Below are 23,790 nucleotides of genomic sequence, written 5' to 3'. Positions count from 1 at the left end.
AAGTGTCACAACAGTTAACGATTGGATGAGTGAACTGAGGGAATCCTTTGTACTAGTCTCTCAACTTTTCTGAAGTACAAAGTTTTCAAAATGAAGGGTTTGAGAGAAAATATGGGAAATGGGTCTTCCTTTCTGTAGACAAACCAGAAAAGAAGTATAAACTTGCTGATACTGCTATTAACTATTCCTGCTATTGAAAGGAGAGTGAAAGATGGGAAGTTACTGGAGGCTGTGCAGCAGAACTGACAAGAGTGATGGTGGCCTGGACTAGGTTGGTGGCAACTTGATGGAAGACATGGTCCCGTCTAGAAGCAGGACACTGTGCCATCTATCGAGGATAACAAGAATAGAGAGGTTGAAAGGAGGCACTGAGGAGACAGGGACAAGGCTGGTTAAGATAAAGTTGTGGACTGTGCCAGTTGAAATGCTGCACAGTACAACAGGTCATTTGAGACCTGACACAAAGAGCTCAAGACAGGACCAGACCGTCAAACTTGAGGGTGGCGGGGAGGGTCTCTCCACCAAGATGCAGAAGTGAAGGTTTGAAAGATGGGAGTGAAAATAGCCTGAAGTGACAGGTCATTCCTGAGAGGCGGGACCATGCACAGGAAGGGCTGGCAGGTGGGGAGAAAGCTGGCCAACGAGGCCAGGATGGAATGTAACAGAAACCATGGTGCAAAGGTTCAGGGAAGAACGGGCTGTGATCACTGGGCAGACATTTGAAAATCCTGCCACAGAGGATGACAAGAATCAGTAAGTGGCCAAGGAACATGGAGCTGACATGCAGAAGTGATGTAGGGCTGGAGGTGTGGAATGTGGACATGAGTTGAGGACAGTCTTGGGCAATGTTTGCATCAATAATGGAATTGTTCTTTGCACCCCAGTTTTAGCAGTGCCAGTGTCAATCTTGAGTTGTGAACTGAGCCTCCCTCAGGTGATGCATGCTGTCCAGCAGGAGCTGTGGGTGGCTTGTCAGGAAATCTCAGTGTCTGATATCTGAGGTCAGAGCTCATTCCCAAACACCCTGAAGACATTGCAAGTGAGACTTAAACACAATCTCAGTTAACACTGTAGCCACTTACAGTAACAGGCAGCTTACCTCGCCCCGGTCTCCAAACATGGAGTCTGGAGGTTTGGGGAGTTGTTGTCCACTGATCACTTTCAGGATGAGCTGCTTTTTGGGGTTGGCAGGAAGTGGATCACCAGAGAAAGGGTTGAAAGTACCTAGGCCAAGTAAAATAGAGGTTGGTAACAAGGGAAAACACCCCCCCCAAATGCGCACACACACACACACTCTCACAGGTAAAATATAAGCTTGTAAAACTAAAGAAAGAACAAATGCTGGTTGCTACAGTATTTCCTAGAAAACAGGAATTATCACATAACTATCAGTATAGCTTTTGCCAGACGGTGACACCAGCTGGTATTTCCATAGCTATGGTTTTCATTAGAATCCGTGCTCCCAAGGCCAGGAGACCAGCCCATTGAAAGTAAGTATCTGAGTGAGGCCTTAGCATGGACGAAGAACGCTGTGTTTGAATGCCAAGAGCATAAGAAGAGGAAGAGTGAGATCAGATTCAAATGATTTCCTAACCTAAGCTATCTAAGGCAGAGAATAAATATAAGAAACAAGAAGAAGACTGAGGATGAAGGGAATAGGAGAGAAGAAAATATGCATAATGTGAAATCCCGAAGACACATCTGTCAACGTTTTGTTATATAATTGTCAGGAATCTAATTCGGAAAATTTAAAGAGAATTTTAATCAGCATAATGAAAAGAAAGCGTTGTTTGATCTCATATTACGATAGCATTTCATTTTGCTTAACGGTGTTTTGTAATTGGACTGTATGCGTGATAAAATTGTTTCAGGTGGAATTTAATTTTGCCAGCTGGTCTCAGACTCACACTGCCTAAGATAGTTTTAGAAAGATAAGATTCAGACTTTAGGGTATAAGCGTGCTGTTAAAAGCAGCTCAATTTATACATTATGACCAATGAGTATCGTGCAGGAGCTCTAGATTTCAGATGCTTACCCATCACTAGCCATGTCCCTTTTGACACACACAAATTCAAGACATAACACTGTGAACATCATCGTCACAAATACCCAAATGTCAAGTGGCTGTGACACATCCAAATTCCTTAACCTATCCTTTCTTTTCTCCACTGCTGGGCATTGAACCTAGGGCCTTACTCTACCATGGAGCTATATCCTCACTCCATGACCTATATTTTTTTATTGTCTTGCATATGAAAAACATTATGGAGGTTCCTCAAAAAACTTTAAAAAGAAAAAAAACCCCAAAACTACCATATAATCCAGAAATCCCACTACTGGGTTATCTACAAAGGAGTTGAAATTAGTATGTCAAAGAGACCTCGGCACTTTCACGTTTACTGTAGCATTCTTGACAACAGGCAAGACATGGAATCAACTTAGGTGTCTACCGACAGATGAATGACTAAAGAAAATGTGATATACGTACATAGTGGAATATTATTCAGCTTTTCTAATGTCCAATACCAGCACCATATCATGACCACGGTTGACAACAACTAAATACACATTTCCACGTAGACAGTACAGAGCAGTTGGAATATTTCTAACATAAAGAAATGACACATACCTCATGTGACAGACATGTAGTTGCCCTGATCTGCTCATCGCATGGTATACATGCTTGCTATGCTGTTCCCATATATACATATAATTACTAAATGGCGACGAAAATAAAAAAGTTGAGGGAGTTCCCGTGCATTCCAAGGCGGGGCTGTGAAGCTGATGCTCACCTTTGCACATTTGCTGGGGTTTGAGCACGTAGCCACAGTTGCCATTTGTCTTGAACTTGGCTCGGTTGAGCTGCATCCCTCGACCCTCAGACTGGTAGTTCAGTGCCACTGTGGGAGGTGAAAGTTTGAGAGGGTTAGCAGGGGGCAAGGAGAACCAGAACACCTGAGACCCCCCCAACTCAACCCCACACACCCAGCTGGCAGCCTGCATTCCAGTAGGGCAGAGGGTTGAAGTTACTGGAGTCGATGCGGTAGGCAGAGGGGTAAATCCTCGTGAGCTGCTTCTGGTTGTAGATCATGAATTGCTCTGATTTCTGCTGCACCACCTGGTGTGCTCTTGTTTCACTGAAGGATAACACATTTCCTGTGGTTCCTGGCAGAATTTAATAAAGAGAGTGAGAACTACAGCAAGGGAAACACCACTGCAAAAGACTGCATCAGATCAGAGTGTGCCAGGAAAATGAAGAACTTTAAACATGGTAAATTCAAGAGTTAACTGAGCAAGGAATGACTCACAAATCAGTCTCCCTCAGATTCAGAACAGGTTCAGAGAGACTCCCGCCCACCAAGCAGGCAGGTTATGTTTGTAATCAAAGAAAAAGAAATTAAAAAAAAAAAGGGAAACCGAGGTAGTGTGAGGCCAGTTGGTGACAGCTGGTGTCTGCATTATCTGAACATGGCTTGGGTAGTTGGCCACTGGTGATCAGCCAAGACTCAGTCACTTGTCAAAACATTAGGTTACACTCTATTCACACATCATGTTAGGCTGCAGTTCACTGTGGATAGAGAAACCTTTAGACCAAACATAATACAGGTATGAAGACAGTTTTAGACCAAACTCAATTCAATTTAGCAAACCACAGTAGAGACAATCCTGACCAACAAACACCCATAAAATTCCATTCTTAGGCCTCTTTTGCCAAGTTGAAGGCATTTGCTAAGTTACCTGCCAATTTGGGGTCCCATATTCTCCCCAGAACTTAATCATTCCATTAATTCACATCTATTTATTTAGCAGGAAAAGAGCAGGGAGAAAAATTATTTTCGAGGCGCATGACTCAGGATAACAGGAAAACATTTATTTAAAAGGCACATGTGTAGGGCCTAGCACGGTGGTATATACCTGTAATCCCAGCAACTCAGGAGGCAAAGATAGGATTGCAGTTCAAGGCCAGCCTGCACAAAAACTTAGTGAGACCTTATCTCAAAAAATAACTGGGCCTGGTGGTACACACCTGTAATAACAGGAGACTGAGGTAGGAAGATCAAGGTCTGAGACTAGCCTGGGAAAAGTACAAGACTCTATGAAAAACAAATTAAAGCAAAAAGATCTGGGGCATGGCTCAAGCAGTAGAGTGCCTGCCTAGCAAATGCAAGGTCCTGAGTCCAAACCCCTGCTACCAAAAAAAAAAAAAAAAAAAAAAAAAGGCACATGTACAAATTGATAACATTCAGGGTCCAAGAAAATAAAGACCATTTAGTAGAAAAGAATCGAATTATGGAACCAATGAAAATTGTTTAGAGGAAAGGAATAATAATGGAGAAAAGGTGCTCAAAGAATATTAAAAAAAAAATGTGTTCCAGAAACAACCACATACCCACACTCATAAACTATGGGGAAAAATTTAAAAGTACCTGAAGCCTACACTGAGGACTCTGCCTGGACAGTGGCAGGAGGCTGCAACCCTGGGGCCACCGGTGGAAACCCCTGGGCATTTCCTATTTAACCCACACTTTGTCCCAGCCCACAGTCTGCACCATATCTACCCAACCACTGTACTCCATCACCATGCTGCCAGACCCTATCCCCAAAATGACCACTCCCACATCCTCTGGAATTGCAGGAGACCAACCCAACAAGGCAAAGACCCAAACTTGCCCCGAGCCTTGTTCTCATTTATGCTCTAACAAGCTGGTGTCTGATCCAGACTAACCACACTCCATGAAAACAAAGAGTTGAGCTGTAGTCTTGCCAAGCCAACTGGACTTGAACGTGATGTGGACTGGGCATGGTAGTTAGAACACACAGTCTATCGGGCACCTGTGGGCCTCAGGGTTATTATTCATCTTACGTGTTAACAGCTGGCCACTAACTCACAATGACACTGCTGAGCTGGAACTTAGAATGGTCAAAACAGGAGGAGGAAAGGAAATTAGGGGATCATGGTTTTTAACCTGATGGTTTCTCTAGTACCGTCCTTTTCCTTGAAAAAAAATATTATTGACAAGAAACTAAGATTGAACTTATGTGTAGATTTTGATTAGCAAAGCCTTGAACACGATATGAGAAAGTGTAGTCTTTTCGACAAGTCCGCTTCAGATAGAGTAGCACTGTAATCAGTGTCATTGTTTTCCCCTTGTCTATCCACATAAATATGTAATGGTGTCCTAAAGACAGACTTTTTCATTAGGCACATGTCAGTTGGTACACTAACAGAGTTGAGTAGTTTTGCATAAGGATAAGCTATGTGTTTATTATCTATTGTTCATTTTGTGGCTTAAAAAAAGACAAAAGCAGCTAACATTTAGGAGCTAACAGCACTCAAGATTATTTTCTGTTAAGCTAACAGGTTTATGGTTTTCAAAAGCACTTACTGGAAATTTTCATTTTCTAAAACAAATACACCTTTAATTTCATTCATCCACCCCCTGAGTTTATTTTTGAGCTACAGGCAGTTACTTTAAGGAGTTGCTTATATGCTGAGAATCTTAAGGTTTCTTATAGTCACACATATGAAATTAATTTAAATTGTGTGTAATTGTCACCATTTGAAGAAGGAATCAAAACCAAGGGAGAAGAAATCCTTCTGTACATAGGAAAAGATACACATATGGGCTGTGACGGGGAGCGAGATCTGAGTGAAGAATCCCGGATGTTTGTGAGGATGTAAGACTCACCACGTTCATTTCCTTTCTCAACAACGTGCTGAGGAAATTGGAGCATCTGAATAACAATTTGCTTGCACTGAAATTAAAGCTAGACTGAAGTGACACATGACTGTAGGTTATTCAATAAGCATTCAGTAGCTAGATGAAACAGAAGACAAAGCAAAAGGAGCCACTAGCAGAGAATCAAGGATGAGCAAAGTTGTGACTGGAATCTCTCAGCTCAATATGGCAACTTGTAATTGAAAAGTAGTGACAGTTAATGCTACTGAAATTTCTGCTCCTTTTTAAAAAAAACCTCTGTGGAACAAACTATTTCACTCAAAGTCAAAACTTTTAATAAGAAAATATGAAGCTTTCCAAGGTGTTGCTTTAGCCAACTAATTTATTCTTCCTTCTGGTCATTCACACCGGCATGACCATCTGTGACCTGGTCAGGAAGCCAGACCAGGAGTCTACATTTCCAACACTGGAGGAAGACCTGGGCCTGATACACTTGTCTTTTATAATAACAAACTCTCCTCAGCCCTGTAGGAAATGTGTCTACTTCTAGGCAATCAGACAACTGCTGTTATCAGCAGAGCATGTCACCCAGAATCAGATCAGCAATGATTTGCAATCATTTTCCTGACACTCAAATGGGACTCTACACAGTCCCAGAAATGACCCAGTTAACAAAAAGTTAATTAACAGTGGAAAAGAAAGGCCAAGAAGGTTTACCCAGAGCAGAGGAAAAACTCTACTTACCATCATCCACAATGTCCTGTGCTGCCACGGAATTTGTGTATACCACCAAGTCAGAGAGCTCTCGGCAAAGCTTCATGGTTTTCCTTCGTCGGCCCAACCTGCAAAGGACACAGCCAACCTTCATGAAAGTTTAGAGTTGGAAGAGGTTTGAACTTTTGGTTATTCCACCTTCCCTATTAAAGAGAACTTAGAGAGGACTTGCCCTAGGTCTTAAGGAAGCCAAGACTAGAACCTAAGTGTGGTTCCTTATTTAGCACTTCCTTCACATCATCCTCTGTAAGATGAGATATTCACTGGTCTGCCTCTTCTCATGAATTTGTGAGTTCCCACTGTTACCCAGCTAGGAAGTACTACCAGAGAGAGCTAGTCTAAAAAGGTATAGAAACATTGCACTGGGGTGGGGGGAGGTCACAAGAGACAAGTACTTAAAAGACTCTTCATAGTGTTTTTATATTCTATATTCTTTGACTTTCTTAAAACAAACATGAACTACATTATTTAATACTTCTTTTCCCTAGGTGTTTTCTAAGTTCTCACTCTCCTGTATACACTCCTAGGATCTCCACTACAACATTACAAACTGCATCACTATTCTTCACCACAGACTATCATATTCCCCTCATGGGCACACCTGTCTTTTCTAGGGGAACATTGGCCAAAATTCTAATAAGATACCATGTCACAAGTACTAGGATAGACATAACCATGAAGGCAGATGATAACAAGTGTTGGCAAGGATAAAGAGAAATTGAAACCCTCATATATTACTGGGGAATATAAATGGTACCACTGCTTTGGAAAATGACTTAGCAGTCCCTTGAAAAGTAAAAGAGTTACCTTGTTACCTAACAATTCCACTTCTAATTATATACTCAAGAGAAATAAAAATATAAATCCACATAAAAACTTATACTTGTATGTTCATAGCAGCATTATTCACAATAGCCAAAAAATGAAAACCACTAATACGTCCTTCAACTGACGAGTGAATATGCAAAATACAGCACATCCACATAATGGATTATTTACAAAACAAAGGAATGAAGTACTGATACATGCTACAACATGGACAAATCTTGAAAAAACATAAGACTAAAGAAGTCAGTTACAAACCCCAAATATGGGCAAAACTATGTAGAGAGAAAATAAATTAGTGGTTGCCAGAGACTGAGGGAAAGAGGGATGGAGAGTGACTAATAATGGATATAGATTTTTCCCTTGAGATGATGAAAATGGTCTGCAATTAGATAATGGTGACATAGAATCATTCACTTAATAGAAATTTGAGCACTCATTGTAGGTAAAAGAGTGAACATATCAAATAAAAATCCCTACCTTAATGGTGCTCATATACATGCAATAAAAGAAGCAAGGACAAAATGTTCCAACAGTTCATTTTGCCAAGGAAGGGGGCTTGAACATAGACATGTATTTCTAAAAAAATCAGTGGGAGAAAGAATGAATGTCCAACTTTTACCACATAACTAGAAAACTCTATGGCCATGATTATAAATCAATGTGGGTCAAGTTTAGATATTGCAAGTAAAACTCCAAGACATTCTGTGATATGCAGAAATTCTGCATAAAGATAGCTCTTTTTAATCTTCACCCTGGGAATAGACAAGTGAATGAAGTCCCAAAGGAGCACCACCTAAGACACTTAGGCTCTCTCAGTTATTATGGGCAAACCTATAATTCACTTGAGAATAGTGGGCAGCATGATTTCGTGTACTACCTACAGTGATATCTCTTTTGAATACATCATGATTAGTATGGCTTTCTTCAAACATTGTCTCTTCCATGGCTAAATGTTTCTGAGCTAAGCCTTTCTCACTCTTCTATTTAAGAATATTTATAACAGAGATCTTCTGGAAGGTCTTCCTATTTCTCCTTTATCCTTTGCTGTAACCAATATTCAGTTATGAGTTTGCTATAGGGAGGACAACACACACACGTTACCTTTGCCTTTACCAATTAGTTAGGATTTTATGTATAGATATCCTGTTGAAGCTCAAATATAAGATTCAATTGAACAGTAAGTATTATTCCTACAGTGCCTCTAAGTTTCTAATTTCATCTTTCAGTAAAGGCACATAGATGTGTGTTTGTGTGTGTGTGTGTGTGTGTGTGTGTATGTGTGTGTATATCTGTGCTCATATCTATCTATCTACCTACTTTCCTACCTACCTACATATCTACCTACAATATAATATAGATTTCTTCATGAGACTTAAGGCATAAATAAACTGCCAGAGGGCAGAACTCACTGCTCTGTTTGCCGCCCTCCCCCCAAGTTTCCAATACATTTGGAGATCTGATGAGTGGATATGTGCTGTCTCTGGGAATATAAATTGGGGGCTTGTTGAGCAATTGGGAACCGGCTCAGCCCATAGGCCATAAAGTTCCCTGCAGCCAGAGAAGCTTTCAGTACACAAAGGAGGGAAGCTTCTATACTGAAAGCAGCCCAGAAGTGGGCAACTTCTACAAGAAACTCCAGCTAGTTTACCTCAATCTGAGCAGTGCTAGGGATCAGGTCCTATGCTCTAAGCACATTGGTGAATAAATGCTTGGCTACTGAACCATACCCCCAGTCCAGTGGTGCAAAATAGTACCCTAACACACCCCTGCTATTACACAGTCCTGTCTTAATTCTGAAAATAGTTCAATTCAAAAACTATAGGCCATAAAAATATTCATACAATGACTTGGCCTTAGATGTGCAAATCCCAACACAGAAACAAAAGAAATATGAAAAAATATGGCAACATGACTTCTCTCAAAACTCAACAATATCACACTAAAGATAGTGAAGTAGATGAAATTGCAACGATTTCAAAATGATAATTATAAGATTGATAAGGGAAATTAAAGAGGACACAAATAAATGCCCCAATAAAGACCAAGAGAACACAAATAGTTGAATAAAATAAAAATACAATACAGGACATGAAAAAGGAATTCAATGAAAGTATTCTTTTAAAAAATTGAAATTCTGAAATGACAAACTCAGTTGAAAACCTTTCCAGCAGACTGGATCAAATTGAAGACAGAACTTCAGGGCTTGACGATAAGGTAGATATGTTTGTTAGGACATGCAGATGAAGACAGAGGAAAAAAAGAAGTAAAGCAGAACATTCAAGGCCTTTGGAATACCATGAAAAGACTGAATCTACAAATCATGGGCACAGAAAGACAATGGGGCAAGCTAAAGAGATAGAAAACATGTTCAATAAAGTAATAGCAGAAAACTTCCCAAACCATGAGGAAGGGACAGATATGCACATATAGCAGACAAGACAAAGAACCTTTTCAAAACATATTATAGTTAAGACATTAAGTAAATAAAACAATAAAAGAATACCAAAAGCTACAAGAGAAAAATGCCAAGTAACATATAAAAGAAAATCCATCAGACTAACAGCAAATTTCTCAAAAGAAACTTGAAAAGCATGGAGGGTATGGAATGATGTATTTCAAGAACTGAAAGAAAAAAAAAAAACAGATTACCATACCCAGCAAAGCTATCCTTCACAACTGAAGGAGAAATAAAATCCTTCCATGATATTCAAAAACAAAAGGAATTCATGACCACTATGGAAGCTACTTAAAGAGATCCTATTCACAGAAGAACAAGATAAATGTAACATGAAAATATGGGAAAGAATAAGCCTCACTAGACAAGTAAGTAGGCAAATGAAGAGTGGGAGAACTCAAACACTACAAAAATAACAAAATGGCAAGATTTACCATACCTTCCAATATTAACTCTGAATGTTAATGGTCTCAATTCTCCAATCAAAAGACAGATTGGTGGATTGGATTAAAAAACAAGACTCAACCATTTCTTGCCTGCAGAAATGCACCTCACTGTAGAAGATCAACCTAGTCTTAAAGTGAAAAAACGGATAAGATTTTCCAAGAAAATGAAGTCCCAAAACAAGCAGGAATAGTTATACTCATAACTGCCAAAGCAAACTCCAAACCAAAATTAGTCAAAGACTACTTGATACGAGAACACACAAGGAAGGTATGAGGATAGGTAAGACACCCAAAAAACTAGATAGCATTTGTTGCCCTCAATGCAGAGAAACTAAAGCAGATACTTTAAAGCAACTGAGGCCAATAGGAGAAGGGGACCAGGAACTAGAGAAAAGGTTAGTTCGAGAAGAATTAACTTAGAAGGTAACACATATGTACAGGAAAGCAATGCGAGTCAACTCCCTGTATAGCTATCCTTATCTCAACTAGCAAAAACCCTTGGTCCTTCCTATTATTGCTTATACTCTCTCTTCAACAAAACTAGAGATAAGGGCAAAATAGTTTCTGCCTGGTAGCAAGGGGTTGGGGGGGTAAGGGGGGGGCAGGGAAAAGGGGGGGAGAAATGACCCAAACATTGTATGCACATATGAATAAAAAAAAAGACTACTTGATTAAAAAAAAAAGACTACTGATAAAGGGAACAATCCTTTAAGAGGATATAATAATTATAAACATATACACACTGGATATTGGTCTACACAATTTCATGAAACAACACTACTGGAAATAAAAGCACAACTAGGTCTCAGCATAATAATAGTAGTTGACTTTAATAACCCACTCTCATAAATATTAGTTATCCAGACAAACAAAATCAAATGGACTTAAAACACATCTACAGAATTTCCCACCCAACTTTCTTCTCAGCAGTCCAGAGAACTTCTCCAAATAAATCATGTCTATTTTATTTTTAAATTTTTTCTTAGCATGAATTAATTATGCAAGAGTTTCACTGTAATACTTCCAACTTGCATAAAATATAGTTTAATCAAATTCACCCCATTTATGTTTTTTATTCAAAGAATGTAAAGCAAGTTTTAGCAAATTCAAGAATGTGAAATAACATCCTGTATTATATAAGATCACAGTGCAATAAAACTAGAATTCAAAAGCAAGAGAAAATATAGGAAATATTCAAACACATGTATGTCGGAGCCAGCAGTGGGACCGTGCCTGTGTAATCTGGCATCTGGTCTTGTGAGAATGCTCCAAGGACCTGAGGCAAGGGTCTCAGAACGAGACGTACAGAAAAATAACAGTGCTCAAGGTTCCCCAGATGGCTTCATGTCCTTCAGTTGTAAATAAGGAAGTTATGCTGACTGTGTGCTTCTCCTGCTTCTGTTCTCATTTTAAAAGAGACATAACAAAGACAGAGTTAATTTTAACTGTGCTTCCTTGCACTAATGTAACATTGACATGTAATACGTGGCATGCTTTTCCTGACCAAATGCTCTCTGTGAAAAAAGGAGTTTATAAAAAGCAGTAGTGATCTTCAATAAAGTGGCTATTGATCATGACTCAATAGTCCCCCCCCTCCCCCCCCGCCATCTTTTTCGGCTTTGATCACCCAGGTCCAGCCGATGAACAGCAACAATTGTAGACTGAACAATTCAGTTTTGAATGATTAGGGGGTCATCAAAGATAAGAGTGGAATAAAAAAATTCCTAGAATCAAATAAAAACACAACTTACTAAAACCTTTGAGACATAGCAAAGGCAACCTACGAGTTGCCACATAAAAAACTTAGAGGACTGGAACCAAAAATCATATGTTCTCCCTCATACACAGACATTAGATCAAGGGCAAACACAACAAGGGGACTGGACTTTGATCACATGATAAAGCGAGAGCACACAAGGGAGATATGAGGATAGGTAAGACACCTAAAAAATTAGATAGCATTTGTTGCCCTCAATGCAGAGAAACTAAAGCAGATACCTTAAAAGCAACTGAGGCTAATAGGAGAAGGGGACCAGGAACTAGAGAAAAGGTTAGATCAAGAAGAATTAACCTAGAAGGTAACACACATGCACAGGAAATCAATGTGAGTCAACTACCTGCATAGCTATCCTTATCTCAACTAGCAAAAACCCATGTTCCTTCCTATTATTGCTTATACTCTCTCTTCAACAAAATTAGAGATAAGGGTAAAATAGTTTTTGCCAGGTATTGAGGGGGTGGTGGGAAAGGGAGGGGGTGGGGTGGGTGGTAAGGCAGGGGGTAGGAGGGAGAAATGACCCAAGCATTGTATGCACATATGAAAAAAAAATCTAAAAGATCAGAGATACAAACCTAAAAAATAAAATAAAATCTCACTTAGAGGACTGGAGGTATGGCTCAAACAGTAGAGCACCCGCTTTATAAGCACGAGTTCAAACCCAAGTCCCACCAATAAATAAACAATCAGAAATATCAAATAAATAACCTAATGATGCACCCTGAACTCTTTTTTATTTTTTTTCAAGGCTCACACTTACTAGACAGGTGCTCTACCACTTGAGACACTTCCCAGCAATGCACCACCTCAAATTCTTAGAAAAAGAAAACCAAGTCAAACACAAAAGCAATAGATGAAAAGAAATAATAAAGATGAGGGAGAAATTAAAGAAATGGAGACTTGAAAAATTCAAAGAATCAATGAAACAGAGATGGTTTTCTGAAACATGAACAAGATTGACAAACCTTAGCCAAACTAAGCAAGACAAAGAAGGAAAAGAGCCAAACTAACAAAATTAGAGATGAGAAAGAGGATATCTCAACACACAGCAATGAAATTCATCAGTTCATTAGGGAACACTTCAAACACCTACATTCTTTTTACTTTTATCATACAATTGTTCTATTGGGGGTACATTGTGACATTTACAAAAGTGCTTATATCAGTTAAATTCATTCCCTTCATTATTCACCTTTATCCCTCCTCCCCCCATTCTTAGAATAGTTTCAATATGTCTAATTTTTCCATTTTCATACCTGAGTACATAATATTTTCATCCTATTCACCCTTCTACACTCTTTCCCTATATCCTCCCCCCTCCCACTGGCACCAACCCCCCAAATTCTATATTAATTCTTGTACAGAAAGTACATCAACTATATTCACCTTCTTTTACCCTATCCCTCCCATTAATGCCATCACCTTAGCAAATACCTATATTCTAAAAACTAGAGATTTTAGAAGAAATGAATAAATTCCTAGATGCATATGCCCTATCAAAATTGAACCAAGAGGATATAAACTACCTAAGCAGATATATAACAAGTGCTGAAATTGAATCAGCAATAAAGAGTCTTGCAAAAAAGGAACACATTGGACCAGATAGATTCACTACTACATTCTGTGAGACTTTTAAAGAACTAATACTAATGTTCTTCAAACTATTCCATAAAATAGAAAGAGAAGAAATGTATGTTACCAAACTCAGTCTATGAAGATGGTATTGTCCTGATATCCAAACTGGATAAGCATATAACAAAAAAGCAAAATTATAGACCAATTGCCTTCATGAACATATATGCAAAAATTTTCAATAAAATAGTTACAAAACAAATTCAACACAATATTAAAAAGATCATATACCAGGATCAAATTGGCTTCATTACAGGGATGCAGGGATGGTTCAATACCTGCAAATTAATAAACACAATATGGCACACAAACATAATAAAAGACAAAAATCACATGATTATCTCAATAGCTGCAGAAAAAGCTTTTGACAAAATTCACCATCAATTCATGATAAGAGCTCTGAAGAAAATTGGAATAGAAGTAATGTACTGCAATATAATGAAGGATATCTGTGATAAGCTCTATGCAACATTGCACTAAACTGGGAAAACTGAAAGCACTTTAAAGTAAAAAACAAGACAAGGGTATTCATGCTCTCTACCCTATTCAATATAGTGCTTGAATTCTTAGCCAGAGCAATAAAGCAAGAAAAGGAATAAAAGGGTCACAAATAGGAAAGGAAGAAGTCAAATTATTCCTATTTCCAGATGATATGATCCTATACTTAAAAGACCCTAAAGATTCCACAAAAAAGAACTCCTGGAACTGAAAAACATTTTCAGTAAACTATCAGGATACAAAATCAACATACAAAAATCACCAATAATAAACAGGCTAAAATAGAAATAGGAAAACAATCCTACTAACAATAGTCTAAAAAACTTAAATACCTGGCACTAAAACTAAGAAAGTGAAAGATCCCTACAAAAAAAAAAAAACTATAAAAGCATGAAGAGAGAAATTGAAGATGACATTAGAAGATGGAAAGACCTCCCATGTTCATGAATCAGCAGAATGAATATTGTGAAAATGCCTATATTACCAAAGTGATTCAAAAATTCCCATGTCATTCTTCATAGAAATAGAAAAATCAATCCTAAAATTCACATAGCAGCATAATATCAGATTTCAGATTATACAGAGCCATAGTAATAAATCAGCATTGTACTAGCACAAAAACAGACATGGAGACTAATGGAATAGAATAGAAGATACAAAAATAAGCCCACACAGCTACAGCCATCTGATTTTCAACAAAATAGTGAAAAAACACACATTGGATAAAAGACATCCTCTTCTACAAATGCTGTTGGGAAAACTGGATATACATGTGTAAAAAACTGAAACTAAATCGTCATCTCCCATTTGGAACAAAAACTGATTTAAAATGGATCAAATATTTTTAATGTAAGACCTGAAACTTTGAAACTACCTCAGGAAAACATAAGACAAACATTTGAAGATATAGGGGTAGGTAATACTTTTCTAAATAGTATTCCAACTGCTCAGGAAATAAGGGCAAGAATTGACAAATTTGACTGCATTACATTAAAAAGCTTCTGCCACACAAAGAAACATTCACCAGAATCAATAGACAACCTACAGAATGGGAGAAAATCTTTGCCAGCTATTAATTGGATAAAGGATTTATATCTAGAATATATAAAGAGCTGCAAACATTAAACACCAAAGAAGAAGCAATCCAATTAATAAATGGGAAAATGAATTGAACAAACAGTTCCATATTCTCAGACATAAAAGAAGTGCAAATCAAAACTACACTGAGATTCTATCTCACCCCAGTCAGAATGCTATCATCAAGAATACAAGCAACAACAAATGCTGGTGAGGATACAGGACAAAAAAGGAATTCTTACACACTGTTAGTGGGAATATAAATTAGTACAGCCACTATGGTACTGAGTATGTAGGTTCCTCAAAAAACTAAACATAGAATTACGATATGATCCTGCTAAACCATTGCTGGGCATATATCTGGATGAATATATGTGACAGACACCTGTGCACCTATGTTTATAACAGCATTATTCACAAGAGTTGAAAACTATGGCATCAGCCCAATGCCCATCAACTGATGAATAGATAAAGAAAATGTGGCATATATACACAGTCATAAAGAAGAATGAAATGATGTCATTTGCAGGTAAACGAATGAAACTGGAGAGCATCATGGTAAGCAAAATAAACTAGATTGAAAAAAGACAAATATCACACATTCTTGCTCATATGCAGAATCAAGTCCTTAAAAAAAAGAATGACATAAGTGTAAAATAAAGATTTTGGGGGAGGGGAACAAGAAGAAGCAGGGAGGGTAAAAGGAGAGAGATGGGGGGGCAATTATGATCAAAATACTCCAAATGCATATATGAAAATAGAATAATGAAACCTGCTAAAAACTGGTTTAAAAAAGGGACCAGAGGGCATAAGAAAGAGCAATAAAGGGGTAAATTCAATCTAAGTATGTTCTATGCATGTCTGCAAATAGCACACTGAATCCCCTTTGTATAATTTTTATATGCTAATAAAGTTTTTTAAACTCCTATACCAGATTGTGTGTCTCACTGGGTTTCTGAAGATATGATCATTTTGCTCATCACAAATACTATTGACAATAATTTTTTTTAAAAAGTAGCTAATATTCTTGAGCACTTATTAATCGAGTCAGGCCTTACCATGCTAATTAATCCTTAGAATGACTGTAAGAGATAGATACAAATGAGAACAGGAGCCTAACTTACTCCATTGTAAAGTTGGTAAGTAAAGGAAGAAAAATTTGAAGTTTGTGTGACTTCAGATCCTGGCTCCTGTCACGTGCTTAGCCTGTAAGTCTAAAAGATGACAATTTTTCCCTGTAGTCTCTAATGTCAGCCTCAATAATTCCATTCGGCCCCTCCCTCTTTCTCTGAAGAAACCTTTTCCTGCTGCAGCTCATGTTTATCAAGCACCTCATTAGGTGGCAGGTGCAGTGCCAAGTTCCCCACCTAATATGTCCCACCCAGCTGATCTTCATTTTTCACTTGAGCATCTTACCTCGTCATCTGATTCTCAAGACCCATAAAACCTCAGAGGGCTCTTCTGGAGCCTGAGCAAGCAAGGAGACTTTCTTACCTATACAATTGGCCACCCTCCTTGCCCGGATTCTGCTGTATGTCCTCCTCATCGTCAGTACCATAGGATTTAGACCGTGATTTTGTGGCTTTCTGCAGGAAAAAAATTAGTCAGCTTAGTAAATTCAGCATATCAGGTGCATCTCATGACATGGAGAATGGACTGGAGTTTAACACACACACGTGCACACACTCGCACACACACTCTCAGGAATTCATACACACATACACACTTGCACACACACGTGTACATACACACATGCACAAACACACGTGCACTCACACACAGAGACAATAACTTATTGGGAAAAGCTGACTAAATCTTGCCACTCCCTTCACCATTAAATAACAAACGTATATGGCCATCCTTTTATTAAAATAGTAATGCAAATTTTAGGGTTTTCATACTCTGAAATTGATTCTTAAGCTATATAAAATTGAAGTCTTAAAAAAACCTTATTAGCGATATATTTTGAAGGTCTTTGTAAGAGAAAGGGTCAAAGTTGCAGTCTTGATTTAAATAATTGTAAGGGAAATGTTTCCTTTTCTATAGTAAACTCTCTGTTGATTAATGAATGGTAAAAGGCAGATTTGGTACTTAAAGATTTGTAGTAACTTACAAAAAAAGTAATTACCATTCTTGTCTTTGATCAGTATGTGCTCACATAACCATCTAAACCATCATCTCTTATTTCTAGTAAGAGAATGAAAGCTGCTATCCACTGGATACAGGCTGAAAGGCTCTGGGATTAATCTGGTGTCTTCTGGGGAGGTTAAGCTGTTAGACACAAACCTTTTGGGGATAGTGTGGCTTCATCCTCACCATGCTGGGGACAGCCCCAATATTTAGTCAACACATAACAATACAAATGATGGGGCAGACCCCAGTAATTGTAGAAAACCTCGCTACCAAAATAGTTTCCACAAAGGTCTTACTTTTCTTTGTGGAAGACCAGACATCTTTTCCTTAGGAAAGGAACAGAGAACCATTCCCACATTATCATGTGACCATATCAGCTTCCAAACTGTCTTATACCCAACAAGGAGAAAAACAGGCAACATTGCTGACATAAACACACTCCCTCTGTCACGCTGATAGCTAGGTTGGTTTGGAAACTTTGGGGGAATTAATTGTGCCCTGTGAACTTGGGTATGCAGTGTGGGATCCCTACTGTCCAATTTCGAATCCTCCTTAGTCTTTCCACAAGCCAGTAAACTAGCTAACCTCTGTAATTGCCTGTGCTTTTAAAACAGGTGTGGAAATAATGTCCATTTCAAAGGGTAATCGTGATATTAAATGCCATGACACAGAAAGTCATTCTGAAAGCCACAAAACTGACTTTCAATGTAAAACAACCTATAAACCATCTTGTGGACCGCTGTGTATTCTTTTGACTGGAGGCATGATAAATTCTGATGCTATCATAGCTGAAGTACTGCCTAAAATATTTACCTTGGGAGATAATTTTAATGACAAACTATTTTCAGAACTGAAATATTCTCTAATTCCACATACATAAGTTGAGCATCCTCAAGGCAATATATATATATATATACAAAATGCCACCAAATCTGAAACATTTAAGCCCCAACACACTTCACGCAGAAAATTCCACACCAGATCCCATGGGATGGGTCACAGCCAGAATGCAAATGCACAAAAAATCGTTATATAGTCACCTTCAGTATGAAACACATGTGAATCTCACATTTAGACTTGGGTCCATTCCCCAAGATACCTCATTATGTGTACACAAATAACCCCAAATCCAAAAAACCTTGTCTGAAGCACTTCAGATACTCAATCTGTAATTGGTAATTTGGAAATATTATTATAATAAATCCATCTTTTTAAAGTCAATTGTTATCATAAAAATCTAAAAAGTAGAAATAAGAAATGAATCACCAATGACAGCATTTGGAGAAAGGATGATATATTTTCTGTGCACACAGTTTTGATATATCATAGCATGGCAATCATACTGTGAAATCTATTTTTTCACCATACCTTTTTATGTAATGTTTTACATGTTGAGGTCTTCAGAGAGATCATTTTTCAATGGTTTTATAATTATCCTTTATGCAAATAAATCACAGTTTATTAAAGTCCTCATGGGTGAATATTTTGGTTGTTTTCAATTTTTGGTGGTTACAACTAATTTGTCCAGCTTGCTAACAAGCTAGCAACTAATGGGCAGGGAATTCCAGATACAACATTTCTTACAGAATAGAAATGGCCTCACAGAACACCCAGACACAATGTAAAGTTCACCATCCAGTAACTGATTTCTTATAGGACATTTTTTACCTTTTTGTTATATTCAGAAAGGCAACCCAATCACAATTATGCAGAGCAATGATTCTCACAAACACTTAATTGAGGAAGTGGAATATTATCTGCCCTCTCTCCTGGACCCATCTGACCCTCCCACTGGTCATTACTTCCTCCCCAAAGGTAATGACTAGCCTAACCTCTACCCTCTAGGGTCTTTTGCATTGTTTTGAATCTCATATAGATGGATTCAGACTTCATAAACTCACTTGAGTTGGATTTCTTTTGTTGAACATCATGTTCACCTATATATTATTGCATATTATTATAATTTTTGTCTTTTTCATGGCTGCTAAATACTCCTTTCTGATTATATCATAACTTTATTCACTCTGTTGTTGATGGACATTTGAATTGCTTCCAATTTGTACTATTACAAATAATACCAATATACTGTTTTTGTCAGAAACCTAACAACGGAACTGCTAAGCTACAGTACATGGCACAGGTTCAGGAGATGCTGTCAAACAGTGTGCCCAAGAAGCTTCGTGACTGTCCCTTAGCAGAGAATGAAAGCACGCAACACCTCACCTACACTTGGTTTTCATTGTTTTTTATGATTGTTGTGGTGGCTGCGTGTGGAATCTCAGCATCATTTTCACTTGCGTTTCCCAGATGACTAAGAAGGGTAAGCCTCTTTTCCTTAGCCATTTGGTTATCTTCCCTTCTGAAGTACATATTAAGCCTTTTGCCCATGTTTTAAACATTAAGATGCCTGTCTTTTTATTGATTTGTGGGAACTACATATAGTTAGGATAGAAATCCTTTGTTGGGGGTATGTATTTAAAATACTCTTGCCCAGTATGCTACTTGCTTTTTGATAATTTTGATGAATAGAAATTCTCAAATTTTAAAGTAGTTTAAATTTCACTCTTTTCCTTTTCTGGAGTTCTGATTAAGAAATCTTCATCTAATTCAAGGTCACCACGGTGTTCACCTGTTACCCTTGAGAATCTCTAAATTAGATAATTTATGTTTATTTACCAGTCTCAATTCATACCTTGTGCTTCCCAAAGTTGGTCATAAGGGAGCGTCCATGTGATTTCTTTCCACTTTCCTTCATGTCTGGATTCTGAGTAAATAAAGGTATAACATAACTATTTTTTCTTCTTCTTCTTTTTTTTCCTTCGCTGGCAGAATGGCAAAGAGACCATTTCTCCCATTTTCCCTGTCCATTTCCTTCTGCTCAACCCATTTACTGCCCCAAATTAGTCTGGGTCTGCTTCAAGACAGGCACAGAAGCATGAACACTAGCCAGGACCCACAGCTGCCCACAGCTTCCCAAAGCTGGAGTCAAGGGCCCTGGGCAATGTCCAGCTGTGCTGGCCCTCATGTGCCTGTTCACCAGGCTGTCCACAATGCAGGATGTGCCCTTCTGCATGCCCTGAATGGAGATAAATCCTTTCAATTAAAAAGAGATTTAATTTCAGAAAATGACCAAAAGTAGTTAAGTGCCAATTCTATTGAGTAAAGAAAGCAATCACATTGAATATTGCTATTTGATATCTTAAAACTTTAAATATAAATAAAACCCAAGGATATCTCTGAGGTAATAAGATCACTTTCATTTATCAAAGTAAACCAGGCAAAGCTTATCTGTATGTTGGAATAATATCCTTGATTGTGAGCAGTAGACAGAGGTATAGTGGCCTCTGTTCATGATTTTCCCAGGGCAGACATCTTGAGCCAACTGTCCTTGCTCCAGCCTGGGTCCCAACAGAAAGGAGCAGAAATGGCACCCTGCTGAAGGGGTTTAGACTTATTTAATTGTTATCCCTGAAAATGTGTTAAGCAGTTCATTGCTGAGGATGTGATAAGCAGAAAGACCTGCCTACAACTCTAACCGGAAAAGAAATAAACACACAAACAGAACAGAGGTGGGTGAGCAAAACCATTTAATATCAAAAAGCTGGGAAGAGCATCTGCTATTCCCATAGGAAACGATGAAAGATGCAGTTCCGAGGGGAGAGGGTGGGAAGAGTTGGGGAAAGACAGTGCCGAAAACACTGAAGAGGGGAGGGTAAGGGGTTCATGGGTGATTAACTTATGCAATTCACTGCCTTTGAAGACCTACAATTAGCAGTTCAAGACTCCTAGAATTAAGAAGGTCATAGACCAAATGAAAGGTACAGACTGTATCCTCACTGGGTTTACAATCCATGTGGAATACTGTTACAATCATGGGGGAAATTTAGGGCACTACAAGATGGTACAGAGAGGCTACTTACCTGAACTTGAAGATGAAGGAGGATTTCAAGGCAATGTGACGGAAAAAAGAAAAAGCAAAGGCTGCAGATGATTAGACACCATCTATGTGAAGTGGGGGAGAGGAAGTGTGTTGTATCTGTGGAACAGCTAATGAGAAAGGAGTACCTTCCAGAAAATGAAAAACGTAGGCACGTGGCTGTGTGTGCTCATACAAGTGCACTGGGTAAGTCATAGCTGTGTCCAGACCCAGAGAGAATCTTACAGGCTCTGTCTCTCACTTTGAACTTGATCCTCCAAACTACAAGGAGCCTTTGAGTAGTGAAAACAGGAGGATAAGACCAGTTGCACACTTCTAAACTATCACTATGGGTATGTGGGGTGGGGGGAGGGCCTAAGAGGTATAAGGCAGAATTAGGGGCTCATTATGGTTGCCCAGCATTAACAGTTAAGGTATAGAGAACAGACTCAAGAACTCTTTCTTATGTTTGCTTAATTCTTCAGTCTGAAGGGGAATTTTATTTTTAATTTTCTTCAGGACCGTCCAGTAAAAAGATGGTACAGGTAGAGCACAATCCCACATGGCTGATCTTGTCTGACCATTTTACCTCATGGGGAAATTGTCATTAGTATCTCTTCAAAGAATAGCACAGAAAAATGAACTTCATTTATTTCTTCCAAAATAGCCAAGATCTGGGGTTGGCTTTCCAACTGGAGTAATCTAGAATAGTGCAAAGACTTCTCCAAGAACCTGTGGGAAAATGACTGGCTCAGTTAGCCAGAGAGAGTTCACTACGGACAAGAGGCAGAAGTCTAGCTGGGTTAACCAAGTGTGATCCTTCAGCTTTCAGGAAGGACACTTGCCCAAAGCCACAGTGGTTAGCTTAGGGGTGGGCACAGGAGTCAGTTGTCCAATCAGAGATAAGCATGCTGTCTGGTTTGTTACTTGAAACAGTTTTACCATGTCAGTCTCTTTGCACATGGACCAGTGGATATGTAGCCCATGGGCCTGTCGGTAGTCACTTACCAAGTGAAGCCAGGCTAAGGATAAATACCAATATCAGAGCAAGTAGAAAAAGGAGCTTGGTCTCTGAGGACACTGCTCAGCCTGAAGATTAAGCCCACCCTAAAGGCCACTCTGCAAATAAACTTGGCAGTTACCTAGCCAGGGTCTTTCACCACTATCTAAGCCATTATGAGTTAAGTTTTCTGTCTGGAAGCTAAGTAGGCCTGAGGGACAGCTTAGAGGTTGAATGGCTAGACTTTTGTGAAATCAACAAGACAACCACCAATGCCAAGTGGTCACTTAGATCCAAAGGAAGTAAATCCCACATTGGCTCTTTCTGTTGGGGAGTCCTCATCTTGGAGGACAGGCAATAGTAGCAGGGGAGACTGCAATTAGCCAAGCCAGTAACCATATGGATGGCCAGAATAAATGCCCTCAATATCCACTGTCTCTCTTCCTTGCCCACTTAAGATATTTTTTATTAGCAAGCACAGTTAAAATCTCATCCAGAACCCAAACCATGCAAAGCTGAGTGTTGATGCATGCCTGTAATGCTAGCTACTCAGGAGGCACAGACTGGGAGGATGAGAGTTTGAGGCCAGCCCAGGGAAAGAGAGACCACCATGTCAATCAACTATAAAGGAGGCTTAGATAGGAGAATCATGGCCCAAGACTGGCCCCAGGCAAAAACTGAGACACTATCTGAAAAATAACTAAAACAATAAATGACTAGGGAATGGTTCAATTAGTAGAGTGCTTGTAGAGTAAGTACAAGGCACTGAGTTCAAACCACAGTAACTTTGCAAGAAGAAGAAGAAGACAAGTCATTCATTTATTGAACAACTATTTATGGACTTTCTAAGTCTAAGATGCTATATAAACCAAGAAAATAATAGTTATCTAGGCGGACATGGTTCCTGTATTCTTGGAATCTACAGACTGGATATGAAGACAGACATAACAAATGTGTAGACAAATTCCTCAGAAGATATATCAGATTACCACTGACAATATAAAGAGAATAGGTATCCAAATCCAAGGGCCACAGCAGGACCACTCAGGACATCACATCAAAGCTGGGGATTTAAGAAGCGAGGCAGGAGTCAGCCACAGATGATACAGGAATGGAGTGTGCCTGGCAGAGCGAATGCATGTGGGAAGATTATGACACATAGTGAAAATTGGAGCTGATGTGACAAAACGGGAGATGAGGGGAAAGGGGTGCTGAGATCTGAGACTGCACACACAGGCAAGGGCGCTATTATGCAGGTCCCTGAAGTTCTGGCTGAAGCATTTGTATTTGGAAGCCACTGAGTGTTTTTAAACAGTGGAGTGATATAATCAAATTTGCATGTTTTAAAAATTATGCTGATTTCAGAGTGGAGATTAGACAGGAGGGGCGGGCAAGCGAAGTGTAGGTAAGAGGTGAAATTTGTCTAGATCAGGAGAAAAGAACGGAGAGAAGGAAGACGCACTCGGGTGAAAGCAACAGGGCAAGGAGGCTGGCTGAGAGGACAGGCAGGCAGGAGAAGGAGGTGGTAGGTCAGAGCCTCTTCCTTCTCCTGAGCCAAGGGATACCTGGCTTT

At 38.9% G+C, this 23,790-nt stretch overlaps 2 protein-coding genes across 9 annotated transcripts in view; both read right to left on the bottom strand.

Annotated features, from left to right (window-relative positions):
- C5H3orf33 (chromosome 5 C3orf33 homolog) overlaps positions 1-23,790 on the bottom strand; it is a 369,083-nt gene that overhangs the window by 117,719 nt on the left and 227,574 nt on the right. The gene's annotated exons all lie outside the window — the stretch shown is intronic.
- Positions 1-23,790, bottom strand: part of Plch1 (phospholipase C eta 1) — a 220,706-nt gene that overhangs the window by 12,174 nt on the left and 184,742 nt on the right. For all 8 annotated transcript variants that reach the window (XM_074073931.1, XM_074073933.1, XM_074073936.1 and 5 more), the window contains 6 exons: positions 19,994-20,065; positions 16,663-16,754; positions 6,426-6,523; positions 2,986-3,165; positions 2,793-2,900; positions 1,100-1,224 (listed from right to left, as the gene is read on the bottom strand). In XM_074073931.1, coding sequence (XP_073930032.1) covers positions 1,100-1,224; positions 2,793-2,900; positions 2,986-3,165; positions 6,426-6,523; positions 16,663-16,754; positions 19,994-20,065 — 675 coding nt within the window. The remainder of the gene's footprint in view (positions 1-1,099; positions 1,225-2,792; positions 2,901-2,985; positions 3,166-6,425; positions 6,524-16,662; positions 16,755-19,993; positions 20,066-23,790) is intronic.

This window comes from Castor canadensis, chromosome 5 (assembly GCF_047511655.1).
Source record: "Castor canadensis chromosome 5, mCasCan1.hap1v2, whole genome shotgun sequence".
In the NCBI taxonomy this organism is placed as follows: domain Eukaryota; kingdom Metazoa; phylum Chordata; class Mammalia; order Rodentia; family Castoridae; genus Castor; species Castor canadensis.
This window is presented reverse-complemented; position numbering and strand designations above follow the sequence as displayed.